This window comes from Oncorhynchus keta, chromosome 25, assembly GCF_023373465.1.
Source record: "Oncorhynchus keta strain PuntledgeMale-10-30-2019 chromosome 25, Oket_V2, whole genome shotgun sequence".
In the NCBI taxonomy this organism is placed as follows: domain Eukaryota; kingdom Metazoa; phylum Chordata; class Actinopteri; order Salmoniformes; family Salmonidae; genus Oncorhynchus; species Oncorhynchus keta.
This window is the reverse complement of record NC_068445.1, coordinates 44,509,871-44,528,197: the sequence shown is the minus strand read 5'-3', so window position 1 is coordinate 44,528,197 and position 18,327 is coordinate 44,509,871. Positions and strand designations below refer to the sequence as shown.

The window sequence follows — 18,327 nt, the reverse complement described above, 5'->3', positions numbered from 1 at the left end:
CCTGTCTCTGTCCCAGCAGGGAGGTTATTTCTGTCAGGAACACCTGTCTCTGTCCCAGCAGGGAGGTTATTTATATCAGGAACACCTGTCTCTGTCCCAGCAGGGAGGTTATTTATATCAGGAACACCTGTCTCTGTCCCAGCAGGGAGGTTATTTATATCAGGAACACCTGTCTCTGTCCCAGCAGGGAGGTTATTTCTGTCAGGAACACCTGTCTCTGCCACAGCATAAAATTGGGCAGATTTCTTTTCTCAATAATACACACACACACAGGCGGACTCTGACATGCGTACACACACACACACACACACACACACACACACACACACACACACACACACCAGTGGAGGGAGAAATCGTAGGACGGGGGGGGGTAATTGTAATGGTTGTAATGGAAAAGTATAAAACCACATGGGTTCTCTCTGAAAGGGTTCTCTCTGTTACCCGTTCTAGTAATCCTGGAGTTATTAACTCTGAACGGTTCTCGCCGCACGGTGATGTCATTTTGAATATAGATTAGCTGGATGCAGCTCAATCGCCTTCTTTCCGCCGATATAAAGTCGGCGTCTATTCCGTGGGCTTGTGAAAGCTGTCTTTTTCTACACAAGAGGATCTGGACAAGGAAACGGTCACTAAATATAGTCTCTCTAAAACCAAGAAACCTTTGTGAGCTACAAACGGATAAAGATGAGACTCTCACCAACACGACCGTGTGTTTGGGCTCTACGACGTTCACAAGCTTTACAGCAGTTGTCTGTAAACTCTCTCTGTCATTTCGAGAGAAAAAAAAAAAAAAAAAAAGGAAAGTCTTAAGACTATATATATATATATCTGGACGAACAATGTTTATTTACATTTTTTATTTCACCTTTATTTATTAACCAGGTAGGCCAGTTGAGAACTAGTTGTCATTTATAACTGCGACCTGGCCAAGATAAAGTGAAGCAGTGTGACAAAAACAACAACACAGAGTTACACATAAACAAACGTACAGTCAATAACACAAAAGAAAAGACAAATAGAAAAATATATGTAGTAAATGTAGAAGATTCGGGAGGTATTTTAGCATTAACATTTTAGCATTAACACTGGAGTGATAGATGTGCAGACGATGATGTGCAAGTAGAGCTACTGGGGTGCAAAAGAGCAACAAGATAAATGACAATGTGGGGACGAGGTCGGCCAAAGCAGGAATTGGCTTTGGTGGTGACCAGTGAAATATAACTGCTGGAGCGCGTGCTACGGGTGGGTGCTGCTATGGTGACCAGTGAGTTAAGGCGGGGCTTTACCTAGCAAAGACTTATAGATAACCTGGAGCCAGTGGGTTTGGCGACGAGTATGTAGCGAGGGCCAGCCAACGAGAACGTACAGGTCGCAGTGATGGGTAGTATATGGGGCTTTGGTGACAAAACGGATGGCACTGTGATAGACTGCATCCAGTTTGCTGAGTAGAGTGTTGGAGGCTATTTTATAGATTACATCGCCACAGTCAAGGATCGGTAGGTTAGTCCATTTTACGAGGGTATGCTTGGCAGCATGAGTGAAGGATGCTTTGTTGCGAAATAGGAAGCCAATTCTAGATTTAATTGGAGATGCTTAATGGAGACTGGAGATGCTTAATGTGAGTCTAGAAGGAGAGTTTACAGTTTAACCAGACACCTAGGTATTTGTAGTTGTCCACATATTCTAAGTCAGAACCGTCCAGAGTAGTGATGCTTGTCGGGCGGGTGAGTGCAGGCAACAATCGGTTGAAGAGTATGCATTTAGTTTTACTAGCATTTAAAAGCACTTGTAGGCCACGTAAGGAGAGTTGTATGGCATTGAAGCTCGTTTGGAGGTTTGTGAACACAGTGTCCAAAGAAGTGCCAGAAGTATACAGAATGGTGTCGTCTGCATAGAGGTGGATCAGAGATTCACCAGCAGCAAGAGCAACATCATTGTTATATACAGAGAAAAGAGTCGGCCCGAGAATTGAACCCTGTGGCACCCCCATAGAGACTGCCAGAGGTCCGTACAACAGGCCCTCCGATTTGACACACTGAACTCTGTCTGAGAAGTAGTTGGTAAACCAGGCGAGGCAGTCATCTGAGAAACCAAGGCTATTGAGTCTGCTGATGAGAATGCGGTGATTGACAGAGTCGAAAGCCTTGGCCAGGTTGATGAATACGGCTGCACAGTACTATCTTTTATCTATGGCGGTTATGATATTGTTTAGGACCTTGAGCGTGGCTGAGGTGCACCCATGACCAGCTCTGAAACCAGATTGCATAGCTGAGAAGGTACGGTTTCGAAATGGTCGGTGATCTGTTTGTTAACTTGGTTTTCGAAGACCTTAGAAAGGCAGGGTAAGATAGATATAGGTCAGTAACAGTTTGGGTCTAGAGTGTCTCCCCCTTTGAAGAAGGGGATGACCGCGGCAGCTTTCCAATCTTTGGAGCTGTTGGCCGGGGTAGGGGTAGGGGTAGCCAGGTGGAAAGCATGGCCAGCTGTGGAAAAATGCTTATTGAAATGATCGATTATCGTAGATGTATCGGTGGTGACAGTGTTTCCTAGCTTCAGTGCAGTGGGCATCTGGAAGGAGGAGCCCTTTTTTTTCATGGACTTTACAGTATCCCAAAACTTTTTGTAATTAGCGTTACAGGACTGTGTATATTGGTTGCTTACTTTCCTGAAAAGTTGCATAATGCGAGGGCTGTTCGATGCTAATGCAGAACACCACAGGATGTTTTTGTGCTGGTCAAGGGCAGTCAAGTGTGGAGTCGAGGGCTATATCTGTTCTTTTTGAATGGGACATGCTTATTTAAGATCGTGAGGAAAGCACTTATAAAGAGCAACCAGTCATCCTCTACCGACGGGATGAGGTCAATATCCTTCCAGGATACCCGGGCCAGGTCGATTAGAAAGGCCTGCTCGCTGAAGTGTTTTCGGGAGCGTTTGACAGTGATGATGGGTGGTCGTTTGACCGCGGACCCATTACGGACGCAGGCAATGAGGCAGTGACCGCTGAGATCCTGGTTGAAGATGGCGGAGGTGTATTTAGAGGGCAGGTTGGTCAGGATGGTATCTAAGAGGCTACCCATGGTTACGAATGTAGGGTTGTACCTGGTAGGTTCCTTGATAATTTGTGTGAGATTGAGGGCATCTTGCTTAGATTGTAGGACGGCCGGGGTGTTAAGTATATCGCAGTTTAGGTCACCTAACCTAATTCACATATGGTGTCCAGGGCACAGCTGGGGGCTGACGGGGGCCTATAGCAAGCAGCAACGGTGAGAGACTTGTTTCTGGAAAGGTGGATTTTGGAAGTAGAAGCTCAAACTGTTTGGGCACAGACCTGGATAGTATGACAGTTTGTCAGTGATGTGTACGCCGAGGAAGTTGAAGCTTTCCACCTTCTCCACTGCGTTCCCGTCGATGTAGGAAGGGGGGGTGCACCCTCTCCTGAAGTCCACGATCATCTCCTATCCGTGTATGCGTCAAGACGTTGAATGTCCCTCGTCATCATTGGTAATCAAGCCTACTACTTTTGTGTCGTCTGCAAACTTGATGATTGAGTTGGAGGCGTGCATGGCCACCTAGTCGTGGATGAACAGGGAGTACAGGAAGAGGCTGAGCACACATCCTTGTGGGGACCCAGTGTTGAGGATCATCAGAGTGGAGGTGTTGTTTCCTACTTTCACCACCTGGGGGGCGGCCCGTCAGGAAGTCCAGGACCCAGTCGCACAGGGCCGGGTTCAGACCCAGGTCCTCGAGTTTAATGATGAGCTTGAAGGGTACTATGGTGTTGAATGCTGAGCGATACTCAATAAACAGCATTTTTACATAGTTATTCCTCTTGTACCGATGGGATAGGGCAGTGTGCAGTGTGATGGCAATTGCATCGTCTGTGGATCTATTGGGGCGGTAAGCAAATTGAAGTAGATCTAGGGTGTAAGGTAAGGTAGAGGTGATATGATCCTTGACTAGTTTCTCAAAGCACTTCATGATGACAGAGGTGAGTGCTACGATGCGATATCATTTAGTTCACTTACCTTTGCCTTCTTGGGTACAGGAACAATGGTGGCCATCCTGAAGCATGTGGGGACAGCAGACTGGGATAGGGAGAGATTGAATATGTCCGTAAACACTCCATCCAGCTGGTCTGCGCACGCTCTGAGGACGCGGCTCGGGATGCCGTCGGGATGCCGTCTGGACCGGTTGCCTTGCGAGGGTTAACGCGTTTAAATGTTTTACTCACGTCGTCCACGGAGAAGGACGGTGGCGGCGGTACTGGTTTATCCGCAAAGTGTGCGAAGTGTTTAGCTTTGTCTGGAAGCAAAACGTGGGTCTCGGTGACGTGGCTGGTTTTCCTTTTGTAGTCCGTGATTGTCTGTAGTCCCTGCCACATACGTCTCGTGTCTCAACTTTGTCTCTATACTGACGTTTAGCTTTGTTTGATTGTTTCATTGCCTTGCGGAGTGAATAACTACACTGTTTATATTCTGCCATGTTACCAGTCGCCTTGCCATTGTTAAATGTGGTGGTTCGCGTGAATACTACCGTCTATCCACAGTTTCTGGTTAGGGTAGGTTTTAATAGTCACAGTGGGTACTACATCTCCTCACCACTTCCTTATGAACTCAGTCACCGTATCCGTGTATGCGTCAAGATTATTTTTGCACGCCATGGAACATATCCCAGTACACGTGATCAAAACAATCCTGAAGCGTGGATTCTGATTGGTCAGACCAGCGTTGAGTAGTACGAAGCACGGGCACTTCCTGTTTGAGTTTCTGAAGCCGTGGTCAGATTTGCCGACAGGAGGGTGGGGGAGGGCCTTGTAAGCATTCCGGAAGTTTGAATAGCAATGGCCGAGAGTCTTAGTAGTGCGAGTAAGACAGTCAACATGTTGATAGAATTTCAGTCCTCAGATTTGCTTTGTTAAAATCCCCAGCTCACATAAATGCTGTGGTTTGTGGTGTACAGTTTTAAGTTCTTTGAGTGCCGCCGAGGTTTCGGCTTGAGGTGGGATGTAAACGGTCTTGACGGTGACGGAGGAGAATTCTCTTGGGAGATAATATGGTCGGCATTTAATTGTGACGTATTCTTGGTCAGGTGAACAAAATGACTCGAGTTCCTGTATGTGCCTAGAACCAAGAGTCATTAATCATTAAAGCTCTTCTGCTTCCCGGAGAGATATGTATTCCTGTCTGCGTGATGTACTGAGAATCCTGCTGGCTTTACTGACTCCGACAGAGTCTCCCGAGAGAGCCGTGTTTCCGTGAAACAAAGTATGTTACAGGCCCCGATGTCTCTCTGGAAAGAAATCCTTGCTCTAAGCTCATCAACTTTGTTACCCAAAGACTGAACATTAGCGAGTAATATACTCGGAAGCGGTGGGGGGGGGTGTGCGGGCCTCCTAAGTCGAACCAGCAGGCTGCCTCGAGTGCCTCCTCCCCTGTTGATGTTTTGGGTAGGCCTCTGGAATAAGTTCAATTGCTCTGGGGAGAGTGAACACAGGAGCTGCTCCGGGGAAGTCGTATTCCTGGTCGTAATGCTGGTAGTTCTGGTGAGTTACAGCCGCTCTAATATCCAAATGTTCTTCCCGGCTGTATGTAATGACACAAAGCATTTCCTGAGCTAATTATGTAAGAAATGGTACATAAAAATAAATAAAAATACTACAAATACTACAAATACTATCTCCGTCAGCGCCGTTGGTTATTCTTCCCCAGATCTGTGCCTCGACACATTCCTGTCTCTGAGCTATATGGGCAATTCCTGTGACGTCATGGCTTGGTTTTTTACTCTGACATACACTGTCAACTGTGGGACCTTATATAGACAGGTGTGTTCCTTTTCAAATCATGTCCAATCAGTTGAACTTACCACAGGTGGACTCCAATCAAATTGATCAATAGAAACAGGATGCACCTGAGCTGAATTTCGAGTCTCAAAGCAAAGGGTCTGAATACTTATAAGGTATTTCTGTTTTTAAATTTTTAAATATTTTATTAATTTGGAAAAATGTATAAAAACCTGTTTTCATTTTGTCATTATGTAGTATTACGTGTAGATTGATGAGGACATAAAAATAAAAATAAATCCATTTTAGAATAAGGCTGTAACGTAAATAAAATGTGGAAAGAGTCAAGGGGTCTGAATACTTCCTGAATGCTCCGTACTTCCTACATGATAGAGTGCTTGCTTTGTTATCCCTTGTTGCTGCTCGCTATTATTATTATTGTTATTATTTATTTCTATGGTTAAAGTCATCCAGTCCAACCCCATCTCCATCCCGCTGTGCCCAGCTGCGTCAGAATAGTACATGTTGTCTCTGGAAGCAAACAGGCACTGTCCCACTTTTGTTCAACACACCGCGCACACACCCCTTCCCCTCTACCCCATCTGTCACTATGAAATATTAATACCCCAGCCCCTATTAGGACCCATCCCCCAACACACACACACACACACACAGCTGGCTCATATAGGGAAAGTTCTGGGGCAGCTGGTAGGTTGGTACTAAATGGTTGGGGCGTCATTAACTGGTCTGTCACAACACACACGGGACCAGTCGGTGTGTGTAAATAGGGAGTACAAACTTGTGTGTATTCAAGAGACACTGTTGTTTCTGTAGATAGTGATGGTTATTAGCAAACCACAGAGGAGGGAGGGGCCCAGGGGCCTCATTTAGAAACCGTGCGTCCTACCATAAGCCGCCTCCATCGTCGCTTTAGAGAATTTGGCAGTACATCAGACGTGCCTCACAACTGCAGACCACGTGTAAGTAACCACGTCAGCCCAGGACCTCAACATCCGACTTCTTTATTTGGCTGGATCGTCTTGAGACCAGCTACCCAAACAGCTGATGAAACTGTGAGTTTTCTGTCAGAAACTATCAGAAACCATATCAGGGAAGCTCATCCGCCCGTCGTCCTCACCAGGATCTTGACCTGACTGCAGTTGGGCGTCATAACCTACTTCAGTGGGCAACATGCTGACCTTCGATGGTCACTGGTACACTGTAGTCGTGTGCTCTTCACGGATGATTCCCGGGTTCAACTGTCCATGGCAGACAGCGGTGTAGGGCGTCGTGTGGGCGAGCGGTTTATTGATGTCAACGTTGTGAACAGAGGGCCCCATGGTTGCGGTGGGGTTATGGTATGGGCAGGCGTAAGCTACGGACAACGAACACAATTGCATTCAATCAATGGAAATTCGAATGCACAGAGATACCGTGAGGAGATCCTGAGGCCCATTGTTGTCGTGCAAATTCATCCGCCTCCATCACCTCATGTTTCAGCATGATAATTTACGGCCCCATGTCGCAAGGATCTGTACACAATTCCTGGAAGCTGAAAATGTCCCAGTTCTTCGGTGGCCTGCATACTCACCAGACATGTCACCCAATGAGCATGTTTGGGATGCTCTGGATCGACGTGTACGACAGCATGTTTCAGTTCCTGCCAATTATCCAGCAACTTCGCAAAGCCATTAAATATCAACTCTGAAGGATATCGCTCTGCATGAGGCAAATGGTGGTCACACCAGATATGAACTGGTTTTCATGAGGTAAATGGTGGTCACACCAGATACCGACTCCTGTACTGACTCGGGAGAGGTGAAAGTCGAGAGCCATGCGTCCTCCGAAACACAACCCAACCAAGCCGCACCAATGTGTCGGAGGAAACACCGTACACCTGGCGACCTGGTCCACGTGCACTGCGCCCGGCCCGCCACAGGAGTCGCTAGTGAGTGATGAGACAAGGATATCTCTACCAGCCAAACCCTCCCTAACCCGGACGACGCTGGGCCAATTGTGCGTCGCCCATGGGACCTCCCAGTCGTGGCCGGCTACGACAGAGCCTGGACTCAAACCCAGAATCTCTGGTGGCACAGCTAGCACTGCGATGCAGTACCTTAGACAACTGCGCCACTCGGGAGGCCCATCATTGCGTTTTTTTAAATAATTATAAATAGGCATCTATTTCTTAGGCTAATATTTTTTTTACATTTCCGTGATAAACAGACAGTTGATCTTTTCCATTGTAGTGTGTCAGTGTGTCAGCAGACAAAAGATTCAGTGCTTCATATAAATGAGAGGGGAAAAGTCAATGCAAAACATTAGGCCCAATTCAAACAATCTTTTTTTACAGCAACCGTTTTTTTTTTGTCTGTCAGATAGTCTTAGAGCAAATTTCTGCCCCCAAAGACATTTGGTCACGTTCGCCATCGCTATTTCCTGTAGAAAACTGCTTAATTCCAATACTTCCAAAGTATACAGCAAACAAGGGTGTTATTGTCACCTTAAAAGGTGAATGATGGGATGAGGGGTAGGGGGGGGTTCAGTTTTATGCTCATTCACAGTTTCAGGACAGGTCTGATTATAACAGGGACCACGGCAGGTTTAGGACAGGTCTGATTATAACAGGGACCACGGCAGGTTTAGCACAGGTCTGATTATAACAGGGACCACGGCAGGTTTAGGACAGGTCTGATTATAACAGGGACCACGGCAGGTTCAGGACAGGTCTGATTATAACAGGGAACACGGCAGGTTTAGGACAGGTCTGATTATAACAGGGAACACGGCAGTTTCAGGACAGGTCTGATTATAACAGGGAACACGGCAGGTTTAGGACAGGTCTGATTATAACAGGGAACACAGCAGGTTTAGAAATCAACATTTTTGTCCGTATGTTGTCTTAAAAAAAACAAACATTTTTTTTAAACGCAAATATTTTTGTGTATATCTTCCGCCACGGTTATAAATGAGGTCCTGGTCTTTTTTGTGTTTTCCAATTCCATTACTGCTCTTTTAATACTTTAATAGTTTTACTCTTTTACTTCGTCAGAACGCTGTTTGACATTCGCGTTACAATTTGACACCGTTCCTTTCATTCTTCCTCGAGATTTTGTCAGAAGGTTAGACCATAAATCCCCAAAGTGGGTATTCAGGGTGACGACGACAACAATGTTTTCATGTTGAGAGAGAGAAAGAACAGATAGCTCAGGGATGGGCAACTTGGAAGGGGGTGAGTGCTCTAAACTCATGAGGGGTCTGCAGTGGCTTGTGGGTCTGCAGTGGCTTGTGGGTCTGCAGTGGCTTGTGGGTCTGCAGGGGCTTGTGGGTCTGCAGTGGCTTGTGGGTCTGCAGTGGCTTGTGGGTCTGCAGTGGCTTGTGGGTCTGCAGTGGCTTGTGGGTCTGCAGTGGCTTGTGGGTCTGCAGTGGCTTGTGGGTCTGCAGTGGCTTGTGGGTCTGCAGGGGCTTGTGGGTCTGCAGTGGCTTGTGGGTCTGCAGTGGCTTGTGGGTCTGCAGGGGCTTGTGGGTCTGCAGTGGCTTGCGGGTCTGCAGTGGCTTGCGGGTCTGCAGTGGCTTGCGGGTCTGCAGTGGCTTGCGGGTCTGCAGTGGCTTGCGGGTCTGCAGTGGCTTGCGGGTCTGCAGTGGCTTGCGGGTCTGCAGTGGCTTGCGGGTCTGCAGTGGCTTGCGGGTCTGCAGGGGCTTGCGGGTCTGCAGTGGCTTGCGGGTCTGCAGTGGCTTGCGGGTCTGCAGTGGCTTGCGGGTCTGCAGTGGATTGCGGGTCTGCAGTGGCTTGTGGGTCTGCAGTGGCTTGTGGGTCTGCAGTGGCTTGTGGGTCTGCAGTGGCTTGTGGGTCTGCAGTGGATTGTGGGTCTGCGTACCCACATCCATACCCACACATGCAGTCAGAGACGGCCCGAGTCTAAGTCTGTTGAGGGGGACCCCCTTTGCGAGCAAAACATTTCAGTGGCCCTCCCTCTTGACAACGGAGAGAGAAAAATACATTTATTAGAGTTCATTTCCGGCAATTCTACACATTTTGCCACAGAGAGGAAAAATGGTGCATTTCTAAAGCTAGCCTACAAAACCCTCGGGTTGCCAGTCGTCCCTGAGCCTGCTGATATGTCCAGGTTGACAGAAAATAACAACTAGCCGAGGTCTAGGAGTCTAACTTAGTCACATGTTTCGTAGAAGCTAAGATCCTGTCATTGACTTTGTGAAGTCTGTGAAGAAAAAGAGTTCTGTCTATTCTCTTTTCGTTCTGTCTCCACTAGCGGTAATAAAGCTAGGAGTTGTGAAGCAAACGCTGAGCAGACATGACAGCTCTTTTTTTGTGTTTTTTTTTGGTCTGGACTCCTGTTGGATGCAGTTAGTGTCAAACTAAATCGAGGGTGGAACTGGGGGAGAATTCATTTTGACGTGTAAAAATATATATATATATATATATTTTTTTTAAAAGATGAATTTAAGGATTTTACTTTTGTGGTTTCCCCACAGTGACTTTAAAAAAAAAATCCATACCTACTTAAAACAGTCCCTTCATAATGCTCCCCTCTAGATTATATCTCTAATGCTCCCTCTAGATTATATCTCTAATCCTCCCTCTAGATTATATCTCTAATGCTCCCTCTAGATTATATCTCTAATGCTCCCTCTAGATTATATCTCTAATGCTCCCTCTAGATTATATCTCTAATGCTCCCTCTAGATGATATCTCTAATGCTCCCTCTAGATGATATCTCTAATGCTCCCTCTAGATTATATCTCTAATGCTCCCTCTAGATTATATCTCTAATGCTCCCTCTAGATTATATCTCTAATGCTCCCTCTAGATTATATCTCTAATGCTCCCCCTAGATTATATCTCTAATGCTCCCCCTAGATTATATCCCTAATGCTCCCTCTAGATGATATCCCTAATGCTCCCTCTAGATTATATCTCTAATGCTCCCTCTAGATTATATCTCTAGGTGTCTGTTCCTGCCCAGTCTGGCCCCTTCATAATGCTCCCTCTAGATTATATATTACACTGAGTGGACAAAACATTAAGTACGCCTGCCCTTTCCTTGACATACACTGACCAGGTGAAAGCCCTTATTGATGTCACTTGTTAAATCCACATCAATCAGAGTAGATGAAGGGGAGGAGACTGTTTAAAGAATGACTTTTTAAGCCTAGAGGCAATTGAGACATGGATTTTGTATGTGTGCCGTTCAGAGGGTGAATGGGGCAAGACGAAAGATTTAAGTGCCTTTGAACAGAGTATGGTAGTAGGTTCCAGGCGCACCGGTTTGTGTGAAGAACTGCAACACTGCTGGGTTTTTCACGCTCAACAGTTTCCTGTGTGGATCAAGAACGGTCCACCACCCAAAGGACATTGAGTCAACTCGACACAACTGTGGGAAACATTGAAGTCAACATGGGCCGGGATCCCTGTGGAACGATTTCAACACCTTGTAGAGTCCATGTCCCCGACCAATTGAGGCTGTTTAAAAAATATATATATATATTATTTAACCGTTATTTAACTAGGCAAGCCAGTTCAGAACAAATTCATATTTACAATGACGGCCTGTTATGAGGGAAAATTCATATTCTTAATGTTTTTTACCCTCAGTGTACTGTGTATCAGATTATATTAGATTTAGTAATTTAATATACTGTATGTTCCTCCTGTCTCTAGGTGTCTGTTCCAGCCAAGCCTGGCTCCTCACAACGCTCCCTCTAACAATGCCAACACAGGAGGAGTCAGCGATGGCGCCGTGGTCTCTGGGATTGGAGCAGGTCAGTGTCACTACATCCTAAACTTAGCCTAGGTTACATCCTCTAGCTAGCAGGTCAATATCACTACAACCTAAACTTAGCCTAGGTTACATCCTCTAGCTAGCAGGTCAATATTACTACATCCTAAATTTAGCCTAGGTTATATCCTCTAGCTAGCAGGTCAATAATACTACATCCTAAACTTAGCCTAGGTTATATCCTCTAGCTAGCAGGTCAATAATACTACAACCTAAACTTAGCCTAGGTTATATCCTCTAGCTAGCAGGTCAATAATACTACAACCTAAACTTAGCCTAGGTTATATCCTCTAGCTAGCAGGTCAATATCGGGTTGCCCCCAGGTGGTAAGGGTAGGTAACAACCCATCTGCCACGCTGATCCTCAACACTGGAGCCCCCCAGGGGTGCGTGCTCAGTCCCCTCCTGTACTCCCTGTTCACCCACAACTGCATGGCCAGGCACGACTCCAACACTAAGTTTGCTGATGATACAAAGGTGGTAGTCCTGATCACCGACAACGATGAGACATCCTATAGGGAGGAGGGTTTCAAGTTCCTTGGTTCCAACAAACTATCATGGTCCAAACACACATGACAGTCCTGAAGAGGACCCAACAATGTTTTTTCCCCCTCAGGAGACTGAAAAGATTTGGCATGGGTCCCCAGATCCTCAAAGTTATACAGCTGCACCATCGAGAGCATCCTGACCGGTTGCATCACTGCCTGTTATGGCAACTGCTTGGCATCCAACCGTAAGGCACTACAGAGGGTAGTGCATATGGTCCAGTACATTACTGGGGCTGAGCTTCCTGACATTCAGGTCCTAAAAAGGGTCAAAGACTCAAGTCACCCAAGTCTCATAGACTGTTCTCTCTGCCCCCTTCCGGCAAGCGGTACCGGAGCCCCAAGTCTAGGTCCAAAAGGCTCCTTCACAGCTTCTACCCCCAAGCCATAAGACTGCTGAACAGATAATCAAACAGCCACATGGACAATTTGTAAGGTCTACACTTGTTGCATTCCGTACATGTGACAACTACAATTGGATTTGATTAAGTTTCAAAATTAAAAATGTCCCAGTTCTTCCGTGGCCTGCATACTCACCAGACATGTCACCCATTGAGCATGTTTGGGATGCTCTGGATCGACGTGTACGACAACGTGTTCCAGTTCCCGCCAATATCCAGCAACTTCTCACAGCCATTGAAGAAGAGTTGGACAACATTCCACAGGCCACAAACAACAGCCTGATCAACTCTATGTGAAGGAGATGTGTCACGCTGAATGAGGCAAATGGTCACACCAGATACTGACTGGTTTTCTGATCCACGCCGCTACGATTTTGTTTAATAAGGTCTCTGTGACCAACAGATGCATATCTGTATTCCCAGTCATGTGACATCCAGAGATTAGGGCCTAATGAATTTATTTCTAGTGAATGATTTCCTCATATGAACTGTAACTCGGTAACATTGTTTACATATTTGCACGTTGTCGTTTATATTTGTTTGTTCAGTGTAGTAGTATGACGTCATCAGGGCTACTTCATTCATCGAACCAGTCTGGTTCCTCCCAGTCTGCCCGTGAACCCAGTCTGCCCGTTAACCCAGTCTGCCCGTGAACCCAGTCTGCCCGTGAACCCAGTCTGCCCGTGAACCCAGTCTGCCCGTGTCTGCCCGTGAACCCAGTCTGCCCGTTAACCCAGTCTGATGAACCCAGTCTGCCCGTGAACCCAGTCTGCCCGTTAAAGCAGACATCCAGAGGATATGCACTGCCCTTAGCCCCCAGTCTGCCCTGAACTCATCCCCGTGAACCCAGTCTGCCCTGAACCCAGTCTGCCCGTTAACCCAGTCTGCCCGTGACCCTCTGCCCGTGAACCCAGTCTGCCCGTTAACCCAGTCTGCCCGTGAACCCAGTCTGCCCGTTAACCCAGTCTGCCCGTGAACCCAGTCTGCCCGTGATCCCAGTCTGCCCGTGAACCCAGTCTGCCCGTGAACCCAGTCTGCCCGTGATCCCAGTCTGCCCGTGAACCCAGTCTGCCCGTGAACCCAGTCTGCCCGTGAACCCAGTCTGCCCGTGAACCCAGTCTGCCCGTGAACCCAGTCTGCCCGTCTCAGTCTGCCCGTTAACCCAGTCTGCCCGTGAACCCTCTGCCCGTGAACCCAGTCTGCCCGTTCCCAGTCCCCGTTAACCCAGTCTCCCTCTCCCAGTCTGCCCTCCCAGTCTGCCCGTTAACCCAGTCTGCCCGTGAACCCAGTCTGCCCGTGAACCCAGTCTGCCCGTTAACCCAGTCTGCCCGTTAACCCAGTCTGCCCGTTAACCCAGTCTGCCCGTTAACCCAGTCTGCCCGTTAACCCAGTCTGCCCGTTAACCCAGTCTGCCCGTTAACCCAGTCTGCCCGTTAACCCAGTCTGCCCGTTAACCCAGTCTGCCCGTTAACCCAGTCTGCCCGTGAACCCAGTCTGCCCGTTAACCCAGTCTGCCCGTTAACCCAACCAGGCCCCGGTTGTGCCGATCATATACTCCGTGGACCTAAACAATAATAATCATTATTGATGTACAGACCCAGACGCTAAAGCAGACATCCAGAGGATATGCACAGCTCAGCCTCCTCTCCCTCTTAATATAATAAATATAATAATATATGCCATTTAGCAGATGCTTTTATCCAAAGCGACTTACAGTCATGTGTGCATACATTCTATGTATGGGTGGTCCCGGGGATCGAACCCACTACCCTGGCGTTACAAGTGCCATGCTCTACCAACTGAGCTACAGAAGGACCACCCTCTCTCCTCTCCCTCTCATCCCTCTCTCCTCTCCCTCTCATCCCTCTCTCCTCTCCCTCTCATCCCTCTCTCTTCTCCCTCTCGCCCCTCTCCTCTCCCTCTCATCCCTCTCTCTTTCTCTCTCTCTGTTCTCTCTCTCTCTCTCTCTCTCTCTCTCTCCCTCTCTCCCCCTCTCCCTCTCTCCCTCTCATCCTCTCTCTCTCCCTCCCCTCTCTCCCTTTCTGTTTGTCTCTCTGTGCTTTTCTCCTTTTCTATTTTTGATTTTTATTCTGAAAACAAAGATTTCTATATTTCTATATTCTTTCTCTCTCTCTCCTCTCCCTCTCATCTCTCTCTCTATCTCTCTCTGTTCTCTCTCTCTCCTCTCCCTCTCTCTCTCTCTCTCTCTCCCTCTGTTCTCTCTCTCTCCCTCCCTCTGTTCTCTCTCTATCTTCTCCCTCTCTCCTCTCCCTCTCATCCCTCTCCTCTCTCTCTCTTCTCCCTCTCGCCCCTCTCCTCTCTCTCCCCTCTCTCTCCCTCTCTTCTCCCTCTCTCCTCCTCTCTCCTCTCCCTCTCATCCCTCTCTCCTCTCCCTCTCGCACCTCTCTCTCCTCTCCCTCACCCCTCTCTCTCCCCTCTCATCACTCTCTCTCTTCTCCCTCTCGCCCTTCTCTCTCCTATCCTCTCTCCCTCTCGCCCCTCTCTCTTCTCTCCCTCTCACCCCTCTCTCTCCCCTCTCTCTCCTATTCTTTCTCTCTCTTTTTACATTTCTCCTCTCCCTCTCATCCCTCTCTCCTCTCCCTCTCGCCCTCTCTCTCCTATTCTTTCTCTCTCTCTCCTCTCCCTCTCATCCCTCTCTCCTCTCCCTCTCGCCTCTCCCTCTCCTCTCCCTCTCGCCCCTCTCTCTCCTCTCCCTCTCGCCCCTCTCTCCTCTCCCTCTCTCCTCTCCCTCTCACCACTCTCTCTTCTCCCTCTCACCCCTCTCTCTTGCCCCTCTCTCCTATCTCTCTCCTCTCTCTCCTCCCTTTCGCCTCTCTCACCTCTCTCTTCTCCCTTTCGCCTCTCTCTCACCTCTCTCTTCTCCCTTTCGCCTCTCTCTCTCACCTCTCTCTTCTCCCACACGCCTCTCTCCTCTCCCTCTTTCCTCTCCCTCTCTCCTCTCCTATGTCTCTCTCATCCTCATGTATGAAGGCTCATTAATTCTCATCCTCGTGTTATCATTAGCTCATTAATTTAACCAGCTCTCTCCCTCCCTCCGTGTAGGAGAGCGTCTGTTCCCCCCTCCGTCTGGTCTAAGCTACTCTACGTGGTTCTGTGTGGAGAGGTTCAGCTCTGCCCCCCACACCCACCCTGTCCGTCTGCTGACAGTGGTCCGACGGGCCACATCCTCAGAACAACACTATATCTGTCTGGCCGTGGTTCTGTCTGCTAAGGACCGGTCCCTGACGGTGTCCACCAAGGAGGAGCTGCTGCAGAGCTACGGTACGAACGCACGCACGCACACACACACAAGGACGCAGGAAAACACACTCATACACACAGGTGTACACGTGCACTCACACCCTTTACCCAAACTGAAATATTGTTCCTGGTTTAGAGGTTTGTAAACCTGATGAATAATCTCGTACTGGAATCACTCCCTTCCCCAGATTAACATCTCTACATAATTCACACAGTCTCTGTAAATAATTTAGTGAAAAAACATCCACACACACACACACACACACTGGTTCATTCGAGCGCTGCTCTCGACTCTGCAAACCAATACTGTCCTCCCTCTACCACACGTACCCAACCCTTATACCACAAATACACAATGTTTTTTACAACGTTCACACAACATTGCCTTTTCCTTTCACAGTGAATGACTTCCTACCCAATCTCAACCCCTACTTAAACACTGCTGTGTTATCATGTGAACAACATCCTTCCCTCTTCCACAGTAGATGACTTCAGTGAGGTGTCTTCTCCCTCTCTCCCTCCTCTCCCTCCTCTACCCGTTCAACCTCCCTCCTCTCTCCCTCCTCTCTCCCTCCTCTCTCCCTCCTCTACCCATCCTCTCTCCCTCCTCTCTCCCTCCTCTCTCCCTCCTCTACCTATCCTCTCTCCCTCGTCTACCCACCCTCTCTCCCTCCTCTCTCCCTCCTCTCCCCCTCCTCTCTCCCTCCTCTCCCCATCCTCTCTCCCTCCTCTACCCTTCCACCTCCCTCCTCTCTCCCTCCTCTCTCCCTCCTCTCTCCCTCCTCTCTCCCTCCTCTACCTATCCTCTCTCCCTCGTCTACCCATCCTCTCTCCCTCCTCTCTCCCTCGTCTCCCTCGTCTCCCTCCTCTCTCCCTCGTCTCCCCCTCCTCTCCCCCTCCTCTCCCCCTCCTCTCCCCTCCTCTCCCCCTCCTCTACCCCTCCTCTACCCATCCTCTACCCATCCTCTACCCATCCTCTACCCGTCCTCTACCCCTCCTCTACCCGTCCTCTACCCATCCTCTACCCATCCTCTACCCGTCCTCTACCCGTCCTCTCTCCCTCCTCTACCCATCCTCTCTCCCTCCTCTCTCCCTCCTCTACCCCTCCTCTCTCCCTCCTCTCTCCCTCCTCTACCCCTCCTCTCTCCCTCCTCTACCCATCCTCTCTCCCTCCTCTACCCCTCCTCTCCCCCTCCTCTACCCCTCCTCTCTCCCTCCTCTCCCATCCTCTCCCCTCCTCTACCCCTCCTCTACCCCCTCCTCTACCCCTCCTCTCCCCTCCTCTCCCCCTCCTCTCCCCCCCTCCCCCCTCCTCTACCCCTCCTCTACCCCTCCTCCCCCTCCTCTCCCCCTCCTCTACCCCTCCTCTCCCCCTCCTCCCTATCCTCTCTCCATCCCTCTCTCCCTCCTCTCTCCCTCCTCTCTCCCTCCTCTCTCCCTCCTCTCTCCCTCCTCTCTCCCTCCTCTACCTATCCTCTCTCTCCTTCCTCTACCCATCCTCTCTCCCTCCTCTACCTATCCTCTCTCCCTCCTCTACCTATCCTCTCTCCCACTTCTCTCCCTCCTCTACCTATCCTCTCTCCCCCTCCTCTACCCATCCTCTACCCGTTCAACCTCCCTCCTCTCTCCCTTCTCAACCCATCCTCTCTCCCTCTTCTCTCCCTCTTCTCTCCCTCTTCTCTCCCTCCTCTACCCATCCTCTCTCCCTCCTCTCTCCCTCCTCTACCTATCCTCTCTCCCTCCTCTACATATCCTCTCTCTCCCTCCTCTACATATCCTCTCTCTCCCTCCTCTACCTATCCTCTCTCTCCTTCCTCTACCCATCCTCTCTCCTTCCTCTACCCATCCTCTCTCCCTCCTCTACCCATCCTCTCTCCCTCCTCTACCCATCCTCTCTCCCTCCTCTACCCATCCTCTCTCCCTCCTCTCTCCCTCCTCTCTCCATCCTCTCTCCCTCCTCTACCCCTCCTCTCTCCCTCCTCTACCCCTCCTCTCTCCCTCCTCTACCCATCCTCTCTCCATCCTCTCTCCCTCCTCTCTCCCTCCTCTACCCATCCTCTCTCCCTCCTCTCTCCCTCCTCTACCCATCCTCTACCCGTTCAACCCCCCTCCTCTCTCCATCCTCTCTCCCTCCTCTACCCATCCTCTCCCCCTCCTCTACCCATCCTCTACCCGTTCAACCTCCCTCCTCGCTCCCTCCTCAACCCATCCTCTCTCCCTCTTCTCTCCCTCCTCTACCCATCCTCTACCCATCCTCTCTCCCTCCTCTCTCCCTCCTCTCTCCCTCCTCTCTCCCTCCTCTCTCCCTCCTCTCTCCCTCCTCTACCTATCCTCTCTCTCCCTCCTCTACCTATCCTCTCTCTCCTTCCTCTACCCATCCTCTCTCCCTCCTCTACCTATCCTCTCTCCCTCCTCTACCTATCCTCTCTCCCACTTCTCTCCCTCCTCTACCTATCCTCTCTCCCCCTCCTCTACCCATCCTCTACCCGTTCAACCTCCCTCCTCTCTCCCTTCTCAACCCATCCTCTCTCCCTCTTCTC

General features: G+C 49.2%; 1 protein-coding gene across 1 annotated transcript in view; it reads left to right on the top strand.

The window, feature by feature from the left end:
* The window catches only part of wdfy3 (WD repeat and FYVE domain containing 3), a 238,341-nt gene that overhangs the window by 110,789 nt on the left and 109,225 nt on the right, over positions 1 to 18,327 (top strand). The window contains exons 21-22 of the mRNA XM_052479726.1: positions 11,464 to 11,564; positions 15,590 to 15,808. Of these exons, the coding sequence (XP_052335686.1) occupies positions 11,464 to 11,564; positions 15,590 to 15,808 (320 nt within the window). The remainder of the gene's footprint in view (positions 1 to 11,463; positions 11,565 to 15,589; positions 15,809 to 18,327) is intronic.